Source organism: Zonotrichia leucophrys, chromosome 2 (assembly GCF_028769735.1).
Source record: "Zonotrichia leucophrys gambelii isolate GWCS_2022_RI chromosome 2, RI_Zleu_2.0, whole genome shotgun sequence".
Taxonomy (NCBI): Eukaryota; Metazoa; Chordata; class Aves; order Passeriformes; family Passerellidae; genus Zonotrichia; species Zonotrichia leucophrys.
Window position 1 is genome coordinate 132,267,998 of NC_088171.1, and position 14,056 is coordinate 132,282,053.

General features: G+C 39.4%; 1 protein-coding gene across 4 annotated transcripts in view; it reads left to right on the plus strand.

The window, feature by feature from the left end:
• RAD54B (RAD54 homolog B) overlaps positions 1-14,056 on the plus strand; it is a 63,098-nt gene that overhangs the window by 24,035 nt on the left and 25,007 nt on the right. Inside the window, exon 1 of one of the 4 annotated variants that reach the window (XM_064706498.1) lies at positions 55-404. The exons of 2 other annotated variants lie outside the window; for them this stretch is intronic. Coding sequence is in view for 1 of the 2 variants with exons in the window: in XM_064706497.1 (XP_064562567.1) it covers positions 11,454-11,484 (31 nt within the window). In the remaining variant the exon portion in view is untranslated. Of the gene's footprint in view, positions 1-54; positions 405-11,407; positions 11,485-14,056 lie in introns of those variants that run through there. One more of the 4 variants, XM_064706497.1, reaches the window with a different exon arrangement.

The following is a 14,056-nucleotide window of genomic DNA, read 5'->3' on the forward strand; positions in this document are numbered from 1 at the left end:
CTTTAATAACTGGAAGAAAAATACATGAAAAATATCAGTCCCAGATGATTAATTTCTTCATAATTCTTAGTCTCCTGCCTGTTGTGAATGTATCCACAGCTGCCTTAGACCTCTGGCTCCTTATTCCCTGTAACAATGCTTTCCCCTTCCTCTAACCTTTATAGCAAGAAGAGGAAATGAAGGACAGTATCAAGGAAAAAGACAGAACAAAGGAAATATAATTCCTCTGGTGCCTCCTATCTCAGAGGCCCCCAACAGCAGTATGAAAAAAAGCAATAGGAAGCAGACTATTTCTTCCTTGCTCCTGTCATCACTGTTTTCCCAAATGGGTTTCTTTCTCCACTCCCACAAACCCCTGCATGCAAGCATGGGGCAGGGGTCAGCATCAGCAGACTCTCAGTGAGGTAAGCCTCACACCTTGTTGGTCTTCTGAGTAAATCAGACACCACAGGGGTAGGTACTTACTGAAAACGGAAAACTGGAAGCATGTAAGCATAGCTGAGGAGCTAATGGAGCTTAAAGAATTGTAGTTAAATTTTGTGATATAATAATCTTGACTGACACTGCCCAGGATAACTTTAACAAGTTTCAGGTAGGAAAAGTAAAGGGAAGCAAGTCTTTTATTTACAAACTGAGGAAAACTATAGAACCGTGAAAACAGGTGTTGACAATCTGGAGTTCCTCAAAACTTTTTCAGTTGTTTTCTTGAGAGGAGAGTACTGTAAGTGTTCTGGGAATTTTTGTGTGTACTGAAAATGATGATGCTTGGATAAGTGGCCTTTGTTCCAGTACAGTCCTTGGCTTTCTGCTGTGTTTCTTAGTTCAAGGACATTGATCTGTTTTTGTGTAGCTGGAAACGCTTCAAGGAGATACTCACTTCTCTGAGTTTACAAGAATCAAAATGCTGGCTTTACTAAATAAATATAGATTTTATTTGTTCTGCTTCTCAGAAATGGGAAACAGTACTAAATTATCTGCCCTTGTCTTGTAATTTGGAAATGTCTGATCTTATCCTTTCAGTTGAAAATCAGAATTCTGGTTTGTAGTGGCAAGGAATTAAGTTCTAGTTTCTTTTCTTATATATTATGCAAATGACCAAGTTTTTAAAGTTCATAAAATAGTTCCCATATGGCTTATTGTCTTGCAGTGGTTTTGAATTCTAGGTACTCTTAACACTGGCCATCAAAATGCTCTGGAGACTTTAGGGTGTTTTCTTCTGATGCTGTATGAGGAGGTGACTTCCAGGGTTTCTACTAGCACGGTATTTTTATTTCAAGGACTAGAACTAGAGGAGTTTTCAGTCTTGGAAAGCTTATAGTCTTTTCTCAAATGGCAGGCAAAGTAGTTGCAAAAATAGGACCCTGCACAGAGCAAAGTCTCCCTTGTGTTCTTGATGTTGGAAGGGGAAGGATGCAAATGAGTGAAGAAATAAAATGCACTGTCCCTTATAGTTGGTGTTCTTCCATGTTTCATTGTTCTGACTTTGTGTCACTTGTTAGTGGAAGACTTTGTTCTTTTCTGCAAGCAGCACCTCTAGTTCAGAGATCTCATGTTTCTCATTTGCTGTGTTCTCAGTTTTGTTTCTTTTGACTTTTGGGGAGCTTGGGAAAGGGGGAGACATCTCCTGAATACCCATGGAGCTCACTCCTTCCTTTACTAGTGAGATGATTATTTCCCTTCATTAGAGAAATGTTTCCTCCTTCAGTGCCATTGTATTGCCCTCTCAGTTCAGTGTGGTGCTGACTAGATCTTACACCTCTCTGTGCTGGTGGATTTGCATTTCTTTCCCACTCCACATCTGCTTTGCAGTATCAGGTTGTCTTTCTGAGTCAGACTTCTCACTTCTCCGTGCCTGTTCCTGTTTTTTTTTCCATGTATTCCTAATGTTGGGTACATGCACCACAGCTGTGGCTGGTCCTTCTGGACCATGAAGTGCTATGAATTTTTACTGTTCCAGCAAATGATACTGTGCTAGCATGTGTGAAAGGGATGGAAGGAAGCCCTTCCCTCCTTCACCCTCATTCTTATCCTCTTACTCCCTCTGCTACATCTGGCAGTGCCATTCCCTGTCTGCATGTTTATAATGTACAGAGTACAAGCAGAGTAATTTTAGGCAAGGACAAATTTCTACCATATGTTCATGTCCTTCTACTAATATAACTGCAGCAAACAGGCTGTAGGAGTAACTTAATTCCAAACATCTAATGGATTTATGTTTAGGATTAGAATAAAAATTGTGCCTATGATAACTTTTTGATAATTGTGATAGCATCTTGTGTCATTTCATCTATCCAAGTAACTGGTTAGCAATCAGTCTTTGCTGCTACCTAATTATCTTGCTGTTTTTGTTCCTGCTTCCTCCTGTAAGCTTTTGATTCCTGTGGAATGCTTGCCTAAGATGAGAATTCTTATCAGGTAAAAATGGTAAGAGAGAACACTCCAAGACCGCAAGAGATTGCTTGTAGCTAATTGCAATTGTCATACCCCTGTTTTCTAATATTTTCTACTTAACTAGCTTAAATTTATTTCTTTCATTCATACTTCTACACATTTTCTGACTTGGGATCCCCCCCCCCCCCAATTAAAACTTGAGCTTGCATACTGTCTTCTTTGGGCAAACTTGTGCTCACTGGATTTCCAATAGTCAAAGCCATTAACTTCCTTACAATTAGATGATAGTTGTTTCTGAGTGGGAGGAAGAAACAAGAAATTGTGCTACTCAGGCTGCCTGGCTAAGGTGTCTTTTAAAATTTCCTATGTCTTTTTTTATAGTGCTTTAAGATGCTCCCATGTCAATTTCAACTTCACTAAAAAAATAAAACAGTTACTCAAGAAGATGATAAAGTGTTGTTTTCCTTAGATGTTGATTACTTTTCCATTTTGCTTATAAAAATAAAAAGAGGCCTCTAAAAAGAACACTTTCAGCATTAAAATGCATTAAATATAGCTTCTCAGTGTGTATACCTAACAAGGAAGGCCATTATTCTGTTTTCAATATCCAGGTCTTAAATAATTTGAGAAATCTTACTACCTGTGTCTTAAAGTAAAAAAAAAAAAAAAAAAAAAAAGCTGTTTACAGTAGTTAAAATAATGTCTGTTAGCTGTCTGTGTAATACAGGACTAAATTTCAATCATTCTGTGACCTCTGTTTCTGTGTTTTATCTCTTGTTAAAACCACAAGTGTTTGCCTTGGTGTCAACCTGTGTATAGTGATGCTTGCTCTTGAATGGCATCCAGTTTGTCTGGGTAAAGTTTTTCTCCAGCTAAAGATGCAGTTTCCTGAAGTTCCACTGAATGCTAGCTAACAAAATATGGATTCTTCCTTGTAAAACCTACAGTTGTTCAGTGGTAAAATAGATAGTTGAAAACCTTGCTTTTGATTTGTGTGTGTGGGGAGGTGGATGAGGGTCAGAGAACTCAAGGAGAGCTCAGCCATCTATAGGCATTGGCATTCCTACTGCCCCTGCCTTTCTTCCATGCTATGGGATTTTCACTCTGTTTTATCCCAGTGATTGCACAGAATGATTTGTTGATGCATCCAAATATCTCTTCAGTATAACACCTTGTTTGACTCTGTATTACTCACACAAGAAGAATATAATATAATTTTAATTGAATACTTAATCAGCAGTTACTCCACATCAATTATGATTTCTATTTGCTCTTTAACAGAATTGCAGACTTGGAAAATGCTGCTGATTTTTTTTGTATTTTACACATGCAATTATATAGTTTTTGAAAAGGAGTCATTGTTTCCTGGCCATTCCCTTTAGACTCTTGATTTTCATTTATAGTTAGGCACAATAACTAGCATAATTTGACATAAATATAATGGAAAAACAATTCCACTGGCTTACATTGCCCCTCCAGATTTGGTTGACTTCAGAGCCCAGTGTGGTTAGGGCTGTCATTTTGTTTACAGTATTCTGTGTCGCTATTTGCTTGCTTTGTGTGTTGGTGAAAGAGTCTTGTCTGCATTGCTAATACTTTCTCAAAATATGTACATTTTCAAAGCTTGGAACTACATGCTTGAAATAAGTAAACCAGCTTATAAATGACTGATTTTTTTAAACTTTTTTTTAGCTTTCATTTAGCAGAAGCACTTGAACAAAGTGTTTATCTAGTTTGGGGATGGGGAGAAGGGATGTTGGACTGCCTGTGGTTAGTTGCTACAATATTGTTTGTCCTGCATTGCATCACATAACAACTTGCAGTAGTGTCAAGTTGTGGTTGTTGTTAATCACTGCATATGTCATGTGAAAGAAGTAATTCATCACAGGTCCACAGCAGTTTGCAGATACATTTTCCATAGGCCACTTGTTGATGCTATAAAGAACACCATTTTGTAAAGTCAAAGCTTTTATTTGAGGTACCTAACAGAGATACAGGATTAAAACCAGTATGTTATATTGCTATCGCTGTGTTCTCCATTCTAATATGACATTTGTTTCAGGCTGCACTGTAAGCCACCCCAGACAAAATTGAATTGTAAGCTCTGCAGGTTTCACCAAGTAATGTCTGCACTGCTTTGCGCTATGAGGAGGCTTTGGCAGAAGGTTGTACATGACAAGATGACCTTAGTAGCATTAACTGGCAGTTTGACCAAGCTACTTTGTGCTGTTACCTCCTCTCAGGCTAGAGTGTGTGTGTTCTATATATGTGTTTGTTGATGACTCATCTTTTTCCTGTGAAGCAATTTGCAGGGAGAGTACTCTGTTTAGCATATATTGAATTTTTCTCATCTTTCCTTTGTAGTGTTCCAGTTTCCCTGTGCTTTTGAAAAAGTACTTGAAACTTGGCATCAAGCTGGTCTTTGGGCATTCATATAAAACCTCACTCAAGTTTGTCTGAAGTTGTAAGTCATTAACAAACGCAGAAGGTGGTCATTTTCAGAACAAGTTTTTTACACTTTGGATGTTGTCCATAACAACTGATTCTTAGGAATCAGGCCTGTCTAGTCTGAGCACATTGCACTCTTGAGAGTGGATCAGGGAGTTCTCAGCTCTGAACACCTTGAGTGAAAGCAAGAAAATGTGTCTGTAGTTCTGCCAGTAATGGGACAGACCGCCTCAGTGAGGGAGCCATCTGTTTAGGTCCAGAGGGTGGCAGATGACAACAAGGATCTCAAGCACATGCACCTTTCTTTTGGGGCAGTAAAGATTTCAGAGCTGTTGGGCTGTCCAGCTGGATGGATAATGGCCCCAGCTCTTTTGCAAAAAGATCAGCAGTAGCCTGGAAAATACAGATTGTAGCTCTGTGGTTCAGAGTGCTGCATAGTGTGTGTGCAGAAAAGGCTGGACTAAGTTAATTTAGGGAGTTTAGCCTTTGCTGTTAGTTATAATTATTTCTGCTAGATAAAATATATTCCTTTCAGAATTGTTTTTGTTATGTAACTATATGTGCTAATTTGCTGTACTTGAGTTTTGAAAATACACAATTCCTAAGTGAACTTCTGAGATGGCACTAAAGACATTTTTCAGCAGTGCAGAACTTAAATCTACTCAGAAAGTTTCAGATACTTTAGCTCTGAAGATCTAGTGGGCATCTCTAAAGCTTGTTTTTAAAGGAAACAGAGATAAATTTAATCTTTTTCTAAATCTCATGCTTCTCTCATGAGCGTGCCCATGCACTTATGTTCGTAGGCACTCATTTACCCAGTGAGACACACGCGGGGCAGTTGGTAAGAAGAGCTGCACGTGCTGCAGAGGCTTTCCAGTGACACCAAGGGTCAAAGCAGTCCTTTGGGAATAGCAAGGAGAGCTGGGCTGCTGATGGAAGGCTGCCACATCTCCATGTCTTCTAGCGTTTCCTTATGTAAGTGGTCAGCTCAGGACCAAAAATAGGCAGGGTTGACATAAAGTAGGGTCTGTTATAGGCATCACGAATTTAGGGCTTCCTGCATGGAATCATCTTATTAATTGCATTGGAATTTCAATGCAGTTTAAATTGTATTCAGTTTTCTTACATCTAGAGCCAACAAAGGCAGCACAGTAAACACCTTGTATCTTCACAGTGATGAATTTCTTCTGTTCCCTCCTTCATTTTCCTGGTTCTATTTTTCTTTCCTAGTAAGAATTACAACTAAAGCTCTAGGTTTTTGTGTTTGGGCCATAAATATTACTTTTCTGCTTGGACTACTGAATGGATTACATTTATGTAAATCAAAGTTATGTAACTTGATTTGGAAAGATTACTTTTTCCCTTTCCAAATATTTCGTCAGCCACTCTGCAAGTAATCATTGCTGCATAACACATGAAAGTTCTAAAAAATATGACTCATCCTTTGTGTGCCTCTTCACAGGGTAATGTCATAAATTTTAAACAGTTCTGTTTAAATAATTTAGGACAGGAATATGTTGTGTTTCATGCTTGTGACAGTGGACATAAGTTTTATTGATTATTTGTATTTGAAGGACTCTACTACAATCCAGGAAAATCAAAGATGGCCATTAACAAACACAAACAGGACATTAAAAGTGTTTTACTTCCAGTATGTGCTAAAACAGATGTTAATATGCAGAATATGTAATCTTAATAAATACTTTTCTGCCTGCTTGCTTTTTGTTACTGATCTGTCTTTGCATTTCAGAAACAGAGATTCTGTACAGTACAGAAATAGTTTTCTAATAGTTTTCTTAAAAAATGACAGAAGTAATAAGAAATGCTTAAGAGAATGCCAAACCACGTATTTTCAAAGTACCACATATGGGTTTAGCTGAATACCTTCCATTTACACTTAAACACAAAAGGATGAGCACTTACATCTCTGTAAACTGCTTCCAAAAATGACTGCTTTTTGAGAAGGCTACAATTAGCCTGTGATTGTGTAATAGTCTATTAACTGTTTTTTAATAATGTGGGGGTTTTGGTAATTTAAATATTTGGAATATTTTCATATCACATTTACACTCTAATTTATTGCAATAACATTCAAGATTTACAGAATCCAAGAATAAAGTTTGCTTTTGGGTCTCACTTCTGCATTTATTTTTTGAAGTAAAAACCCCTTTACTTGACAAATTAATCAAAACAACTTTCAGTGTGGATGGCAACATTAAAAAGTATAGTAAACAGTCGATTTGGATGGCATTTGACTGGTTCCAATGTTTTACTGAGCTGATCTGGCTCACTGCACCGAATGATGCCTGCAGCCTTTCAGAATTCTCAATGATGCTGCTTTTTCCTTTGATAATAGGACTTGCACATCTATTTCTGTAGACCTGACAGAAGCTTTCAGCTTAGTTCATTAAATTTTTACAGTGAAAGCTGTAGTCAGTTGGATTTTTAGACAGCTGAGAGGTTTAGGAGGAATAGTTTTCTGCCATGGAGCTGTAATTTTGAAAGTATGTGCTCTCCATCCTCCCTCCTCTACAGCTGATACCCTTAAGAGGTAAATGTTTCATTAAATGGCGATGAGAGGATTGTTCCTACAGGTTTGAATTAAGTACATCTGGCAGCTCTGTTATTGTATATAGAAGGCTCCTATTTGAAAATAAAGGTCACTACTCAAGTGTTCAAAAACTCACAAATGACACAACCTGAACCCAGTTTTCACATTCTGTTGGCTATCACCATTAGGTACATGATTAAGGATTGTATTTCTGTGGGCTTCCTTGCCAGTTCACAGAATGGACTGTGTCAACTCAGTGAGTCACTATTCCGTATTTTCTTTCCACCTCTTTGTTCAGTTATAGAGCTACGCCTTGTTCTCAGCACATTTTTCAAACTATTTTGAATTATTTAGCTAATTTTTTTTTCCTCTGGTGCTCATTGTGATAGTATCTGAGTGCCTAAGAGATGTAATTGCGTTTCACAACATCCTTGTGAGACGAAAAGTTGATGCAACCTCCACCTTCTAGGAGATAAAGTGCGAGTTGAGGCAGAGAGAAAAACACCAAGAGGCTCTACTTTTATGGATGGTGCAGACTGAATCATGGAGGGCTGCATTGTCCCAGTGCTTTAGGATACTGTACAGTTAATCTTCCCCAACCACAACTTCCAGTTACACCCATGAGTGTTCACTATTAATACAAATGAGACTGAATCACAAGTCAGGCGCTCAGACAAATATTTGTTGCTGAAAGTTGGGGTTAAATGATTTTTTTTACATCACAGAGAAACTCCAGAAGGCATTCAAGCAAAGTCCAGTCCTTTAAGATATTATTCAGCTTATCTAACCACAAGATTTGACTATCTGTCCTTGCAGCCTTGTCCATCCCACACCTTTTGCAATTTACAATCAAGCAGTGCAGGGATGGCAGAGACAACAGCAGCCTTTTTTCCTACCACCATTCCTGCCTTTCCAGCAGTTCAGTTCTCTGCACTGAATGAAGAAGAGGTCCCATGGCAGTGTAGTGCAACATGCTTTCTCTGAAGACTTTATCATGGATATTTATGCACAGTGGGGCTAATCAGATCATTGGAACACCTTATTTTTGACATCTTCAAACTGTGCTTGACTTCACAGCCTTAGAACTATTCACTTGATGAAGATGGGTCATAGGAGTCGTGGGCAGATGGGTGGCATAGTTTCTTACCATAAGGCTGTTAATCTTTTGAGTTTTGGAGCAAATTAACATTTCTAAAAAGATTATTCCATATAATTTGGTATTTTCATCTATGTAAGACAGGGTTGAGAACCTTATCTTTCCCCTTTAAAGTAATAAATCAAATTACTGCAGTAAAACGTCACTGAATTCAGTGTACAACATTAATATCAAGGCATGCAGTGGTTTGCCCAGTGAGTTTTGGCCAAGTTTGATGACAGCAAAGAAATTGAAAGACAGATAATTTTTTGTGTTGAAGAGCAGAAGGTACTGAGGGGACTTCGGGGAAAGTGATATGATGATTCAAGCTCTAGCTCCTGCTTTGCCTATGTGGACTTGTCCACTAAAAGATATTTGTCTGATTCTGGGTCTTCTGCTGGTCCTAAAGTCAGAATTTATTTGGATTTGTCTTGCAGGGAATGATCTGTGAAATGGATCTGGTTCAGGAGCTTAATTACCTCCATCTCTTACATTGCATCTAAACTTTCCATTGCAGCCTTGTTACTATTCCCATTCCCAAAGGAGCAGCTACCAAACCTGAGTCTGCCCTGTTTACCAGGATGTTGTGTTAATGTGAGTGCCCTTCATGTCTTTGTGCAGTCAGTGCCCTTCTGTGCCCAACTGCTTGCCATTTTTTATGTGACAATACCGTGTTGTCTTTAGTTCGTTTTTTCTGTTGTCATTTTCCACTTCTATTTTCCCTGTCCTTGCCTAATCAGCTCCTGTTCTCATTTTTTCCTCCCAAGTTGTCCTGTGATTTCCCTCAGTGTTTTCCAGCTGTACATGTTCCTAGTGAATCTTGCATTTTGAGGGTCAGAGATGAGATGCACTAAGTTGTTTTTTTTTTTTTTTCACCATCTCCTACTCAGAAAATTCTCTGTCTGGTCCTTGACTCTTGTACTGGACCCCAATCCCAATAGTGGTTCTCCCTAACCATCTTCCTAACATATCCTGTTGTTTTCTTACTCTTTTACTCCCTGTCTGGTTCCTAGCCTTTCCCTGCATGCTCTGCTTCTAGCTTAGACTTCCAGTCTTTTACCCAGTTGCCAATTTTCCACTGGTTCAACCTCAGCCTTCCTTTCCAGCAATAGTCTTTCTTGTTTTCAGGCTTCATCTCCAAAATTGCTTTTCCTTGTAGCTGGTCCATGTCCCTTCTGCCATCCTTACTTGTTTGGTGTCAGGAGGGGGGAAGGTGTTCTGAAGGAGAGGGCCATGGAAAAATTCTCTGCTGGAATTGTGGAAGAAACTCAGCTTTGGTCTGAGAGGTGAAAGCTGTGACTACAGAGAAACCTGTTCTCAGCCTCAGTTAGAGCATGTCCAGTGTGTAATCCTCAAGAAATTAAGCTGTAGATACTGTACAAACTGCATTTATTTCTAAGAGATTTTCGCTTTCAGAAATGGAAAAAGTTTTAGCTTAGCAAAAAAAAAAAAAAAAAAAAGTGTTATCTCCTCCACAGATTTTTAGATTCTTTGCCAGAGCATTGAGTTAGTAGAGCTTCTAAAAGAAATGAGTTCATTGTGGCTAAGAGTGGATTAATCTGTGATTATTTTTCTTATTAACAGTGATTTTTCTTTCACTGCCAGTTTTTATGAACATTGTGCATGTGTGTGAATATGTGTGCTTAAATTGAGACAGCTAGCATGGAAGATGTACTATGGACTCATGGAGGCCTGGCAAAGTTATTAGCTATGAAGCCCTGGCAAAGTTATTAGCTTTGTAAAATAAAATCTGTTAAAGGAAATCCCCATAGTATTGCATGGTCAGGAATCGAGAGGCTAGTTTGATTGGCATTTCAGATTGTTAAGAGACTTTGAAACAGAAGTTTAAAAATATTAAATTTTTTTATCATTTGCATTTTTCTTTAAAAATAATTTTGGATTTAGAACAATTATGTGTTTTCCAAAGAAAATATTCCTGCTTGAAGAATCAGTCTTTAGGTGAATTTGTTATCTATACTCATGCATGAGAAATGCATTACAAATGCATTTTGTCTTGGAAAGAGAGGTACAAAGCACTGGCTTGTAATCAAATTACTCTGAAATGTAATCCCAATTGTCATTGATTCCTGGAGGTTTAGGGCAAGCCAGCTTGACTCTTACTTTTTGCACTCCTCCTGAGGTCTCACAGAAGTGCCATGGGAAGAGTTATTACATTTTTTTTCCCATCTTGGAGGCACGCTGATATACATTTACATGCTAGCATAGTATTAAGTTTATTATTAGACTGAAATAGCTTTGCAAGTGAAAGATAATGCTATCTGACTCATATTTCTTTAAATATGCCTGGGATATCTTCGGAGTGTGTGACATATAGATCTTCCATAGGCAACTAGACATTTAACTGCTGTGTAAATGTCTGTTCTCAAAATGTTAGAAATTAATTAAGGAACTTTTTGGTTGCTTCCTCAGCTCAGAAGGAGGAGATGGTGCAGGCTCCATGGAGCAGACTGATGGCACCTGAGCAGAGTCACTGCCGAGGCTACAGCAGAGCACTGGCATTGAGTTTGGGCTGTGGTTCATTCAAAGCCTCAGTCTCCTTTTACTGCAGTTCAGATTTTTTTATTTGCCTCCCTCTACTTAATTATTCTTTAGTGCTACAGAGTGCAACTTGAATCAAAACTGTCTTCTCTAAGCTGTACATTGTGCCAGTACTTTTGATTGAGAAGATTCAGAGCAGTTGAGGGAAAACTCACCTGTTGTTTCATACGTGCTTATGTCATGGAAGTCCAGGTGTGAAGGTGATGGGTAACACAGGACCCATGGTTTGAAAATCACCCCAACCTAACAGTAGCTGCTACAAGAAAGATGGGCAACCTCCCAGCCTCCTTGGTCCAAGCTGCACATACCCCTTCCCTGTATTGGCTGTAGTGATGGGATTCATTGGGCTGGCTTTCCTGCAGCTGGTGGATGAGAAGCAGAGCGGGAGAGGGAAGGAAAGGTGAGCTCATGGCTTTGGCAGCAGGCTGCACTTGGATGGGATTAAGGCATCCATGAAACCACACCCAGGCCAAGGTGCCAGTGCTGGGCTCACTGGAGTGTGTCCCTCTGGAGTGTGCCCTCTGGAGTGTGCCCTCTGCAATATTCACTGGAGTGTGCCCTCTGGAGTGCTCACTGGAGTGTGCCCTCTGGTGTGCTCACTGGAGTGTGCTCACTGGAGTGCTCACTGGAGTGTGCCCTCTGGAGTGTGCCCTCTGGAGTGTGCCCTCTGGAGTGCTCACTGGAGTGTGCTCACTGGAGTGCTCACTGGAGTGTGCCCTCTGGAGTGTGCCCTCTGCAATACTCACTGGTGTGTGCCCTCTGGAGTGTGCCCTCTGGTGTGTGCCCTCTGGAGTGTGTCCCACTGGAGTGTGCCCTCTGGTGTGTGCCTCACTGGAGTGTGCCCTCTGGAGTGCTCACTGGAGGCCTCCCCTCGCTCCTCAGGGCACCGCGTGCGCTTAAGGTGCTGAGCCGCAGTGCCTGGAAATGGACCCTGGGGTTACTCTGGGGACTCTTTCACAGTGCAGCTGCTTTCTTGCTGCTTTGGGAGTCACCTAATGCATTAAATCGATGCATTTTCTCTAAATCCTGCTCATCAGAAACTGGTTAAACCTGTTTGCCATTGGAATGCTCCCCGTCCCCTCTCCTGGATCCCGTCCCGATTTCTGTAAATCATCACCTTCCTGAGGCTGCTGAAACTTTTCCTCATATCAGTGAGGCTATGGTTTATATCTTGAAACCTAAGCCCTTGTTTTCTCAACCACAGAGAGAAAGCTTTATTTGTGGGAGCTTTTCAAAGCCTTGTTAGCCGTGTCTTTAAAGTTCCCAAGCCCTTCCTTTGGGAGGAAAGCCATGCCCCTTGCTGCTGTTTCTTCATGGTTAAACGAACCTCACTGCCAGGCTGGGCTTTTGGCTGCTTGGGAGAGAAATGAGGGAGCATGATTTCCTGATGTTTCTCATACCACAGGGTATGCACGGTTGCTGTTACTTATTAGTTTCACTCCAAACTCATTAACAGCAGAGCCCAGAAGGTACAATTGCAGTTTGTCTTCCAGGGTCTCAGCAAATCCAGTTTTATTTCAGATACTGTCTATGGTCTCAGAGCAGTAAGGGGTTTCTGTTGAATCCACTGCTCACTGTACCCCTATATCAAACACTGAACTTAGTTCCTGTGCATAACATACCATTCTCATTTCAATTCCTGAAAAGCTCATGACACTGTAGTTACTGAATTTAAATATTCTGCTATTGCACTGTAATAATCTTTAAAGTTAAATAGGTGTGAAGCTGAATACAAACAAAACTGATAAGATAAAAAGAATGTTGAATGCAAGCACCTAATCATCATTGCTGGTGAAAAGGTTTAGGTTTTCTATGCAAGGAAATTATGTGAAAGATAATTTTGAGAGGATGTAATTACTTTTACATAGAAATGTTAATAAAAAAAAAGACCTTACATTTTTATCTGAAAATATACTGTAGTTATTGGCAAAAGAAAGATAATTTATGTAGCATAGAAACAAATTGTTATTGAATATTTCTGAAGTTATGGTAATTCAGAAGACAAATTGAGAGAAGAAATCTGAACATTGCAGAAGCTATAATTTTTCATTTTCCCCAAAGAAACATGGTAGTATTGCATGGAATATTGGTGCCCAGTTTGCTTCTTACTGGGGACAGGATGCTTTGGAAATCTTCAGCAAAAGTCACTATAACAAAAGGCTGTTAATTTCCAACTTTGTTTCTAAATTATTTGTTTTCTAATTATTTTAAATGAAGCAGGGATAAGAAAAGTTTGAACACTTGTTATTGATTTCAAAGTTAAGCTGCTGGTAATTCAGATAATACCATCCAGGATGGCCTGAGTAAAAGAGCAATGACCATAACACAGATCTCAGGGGTCACCAAACTCATGTGGCAGGTCAGTGAAGGAGACAAAGAGGTGGTCATTTGTTTGTGGATTGCCATCCTTCAAGAAAGAAGAAGAAAATCCTGCAGTGAAATCTCCAGTTCTTGCAGTAATAGTTTAAAATCTTAATATAAGGAAAGTCGTTGTTGAATAAACTAAGAGAATAATTTTGAAAAACAAAAAGAAAACCATCTTGCATTTATCTGTTGAATCAATTTACAATTAGAAGCTCAATATAGAATAAAATTAATCTTTTGCAAGGTACAGGTTTCCTCTCTTCCCCCCTCTCTCTTTCACTTCTCTAAATCTTACCACTTGTGATTACTGAAGATCCAATGGAGCCTTTTAACTCTTTTACAGAGCTGCAAGGATTTTTTTGTTACTGTTTGGTTCATTTACCAAGATTCATCTACAAAGAATCCCCTACATTTCTTTGTTATGAATATGTTCCATATTCTTATCCTTCTGTGAAATGCCAGTGTTCAGTAGCTGCTCTGTTATTCCTTGGAGATGGGGACACATCTGCTGCATGAAACTACAGATGTTGGCTAATGCACCGAAGGAACATCTACGTATGGAAAATCCTGTCTGCTGTAGACATTGTGTCAGCACAGAGTTCTGTACA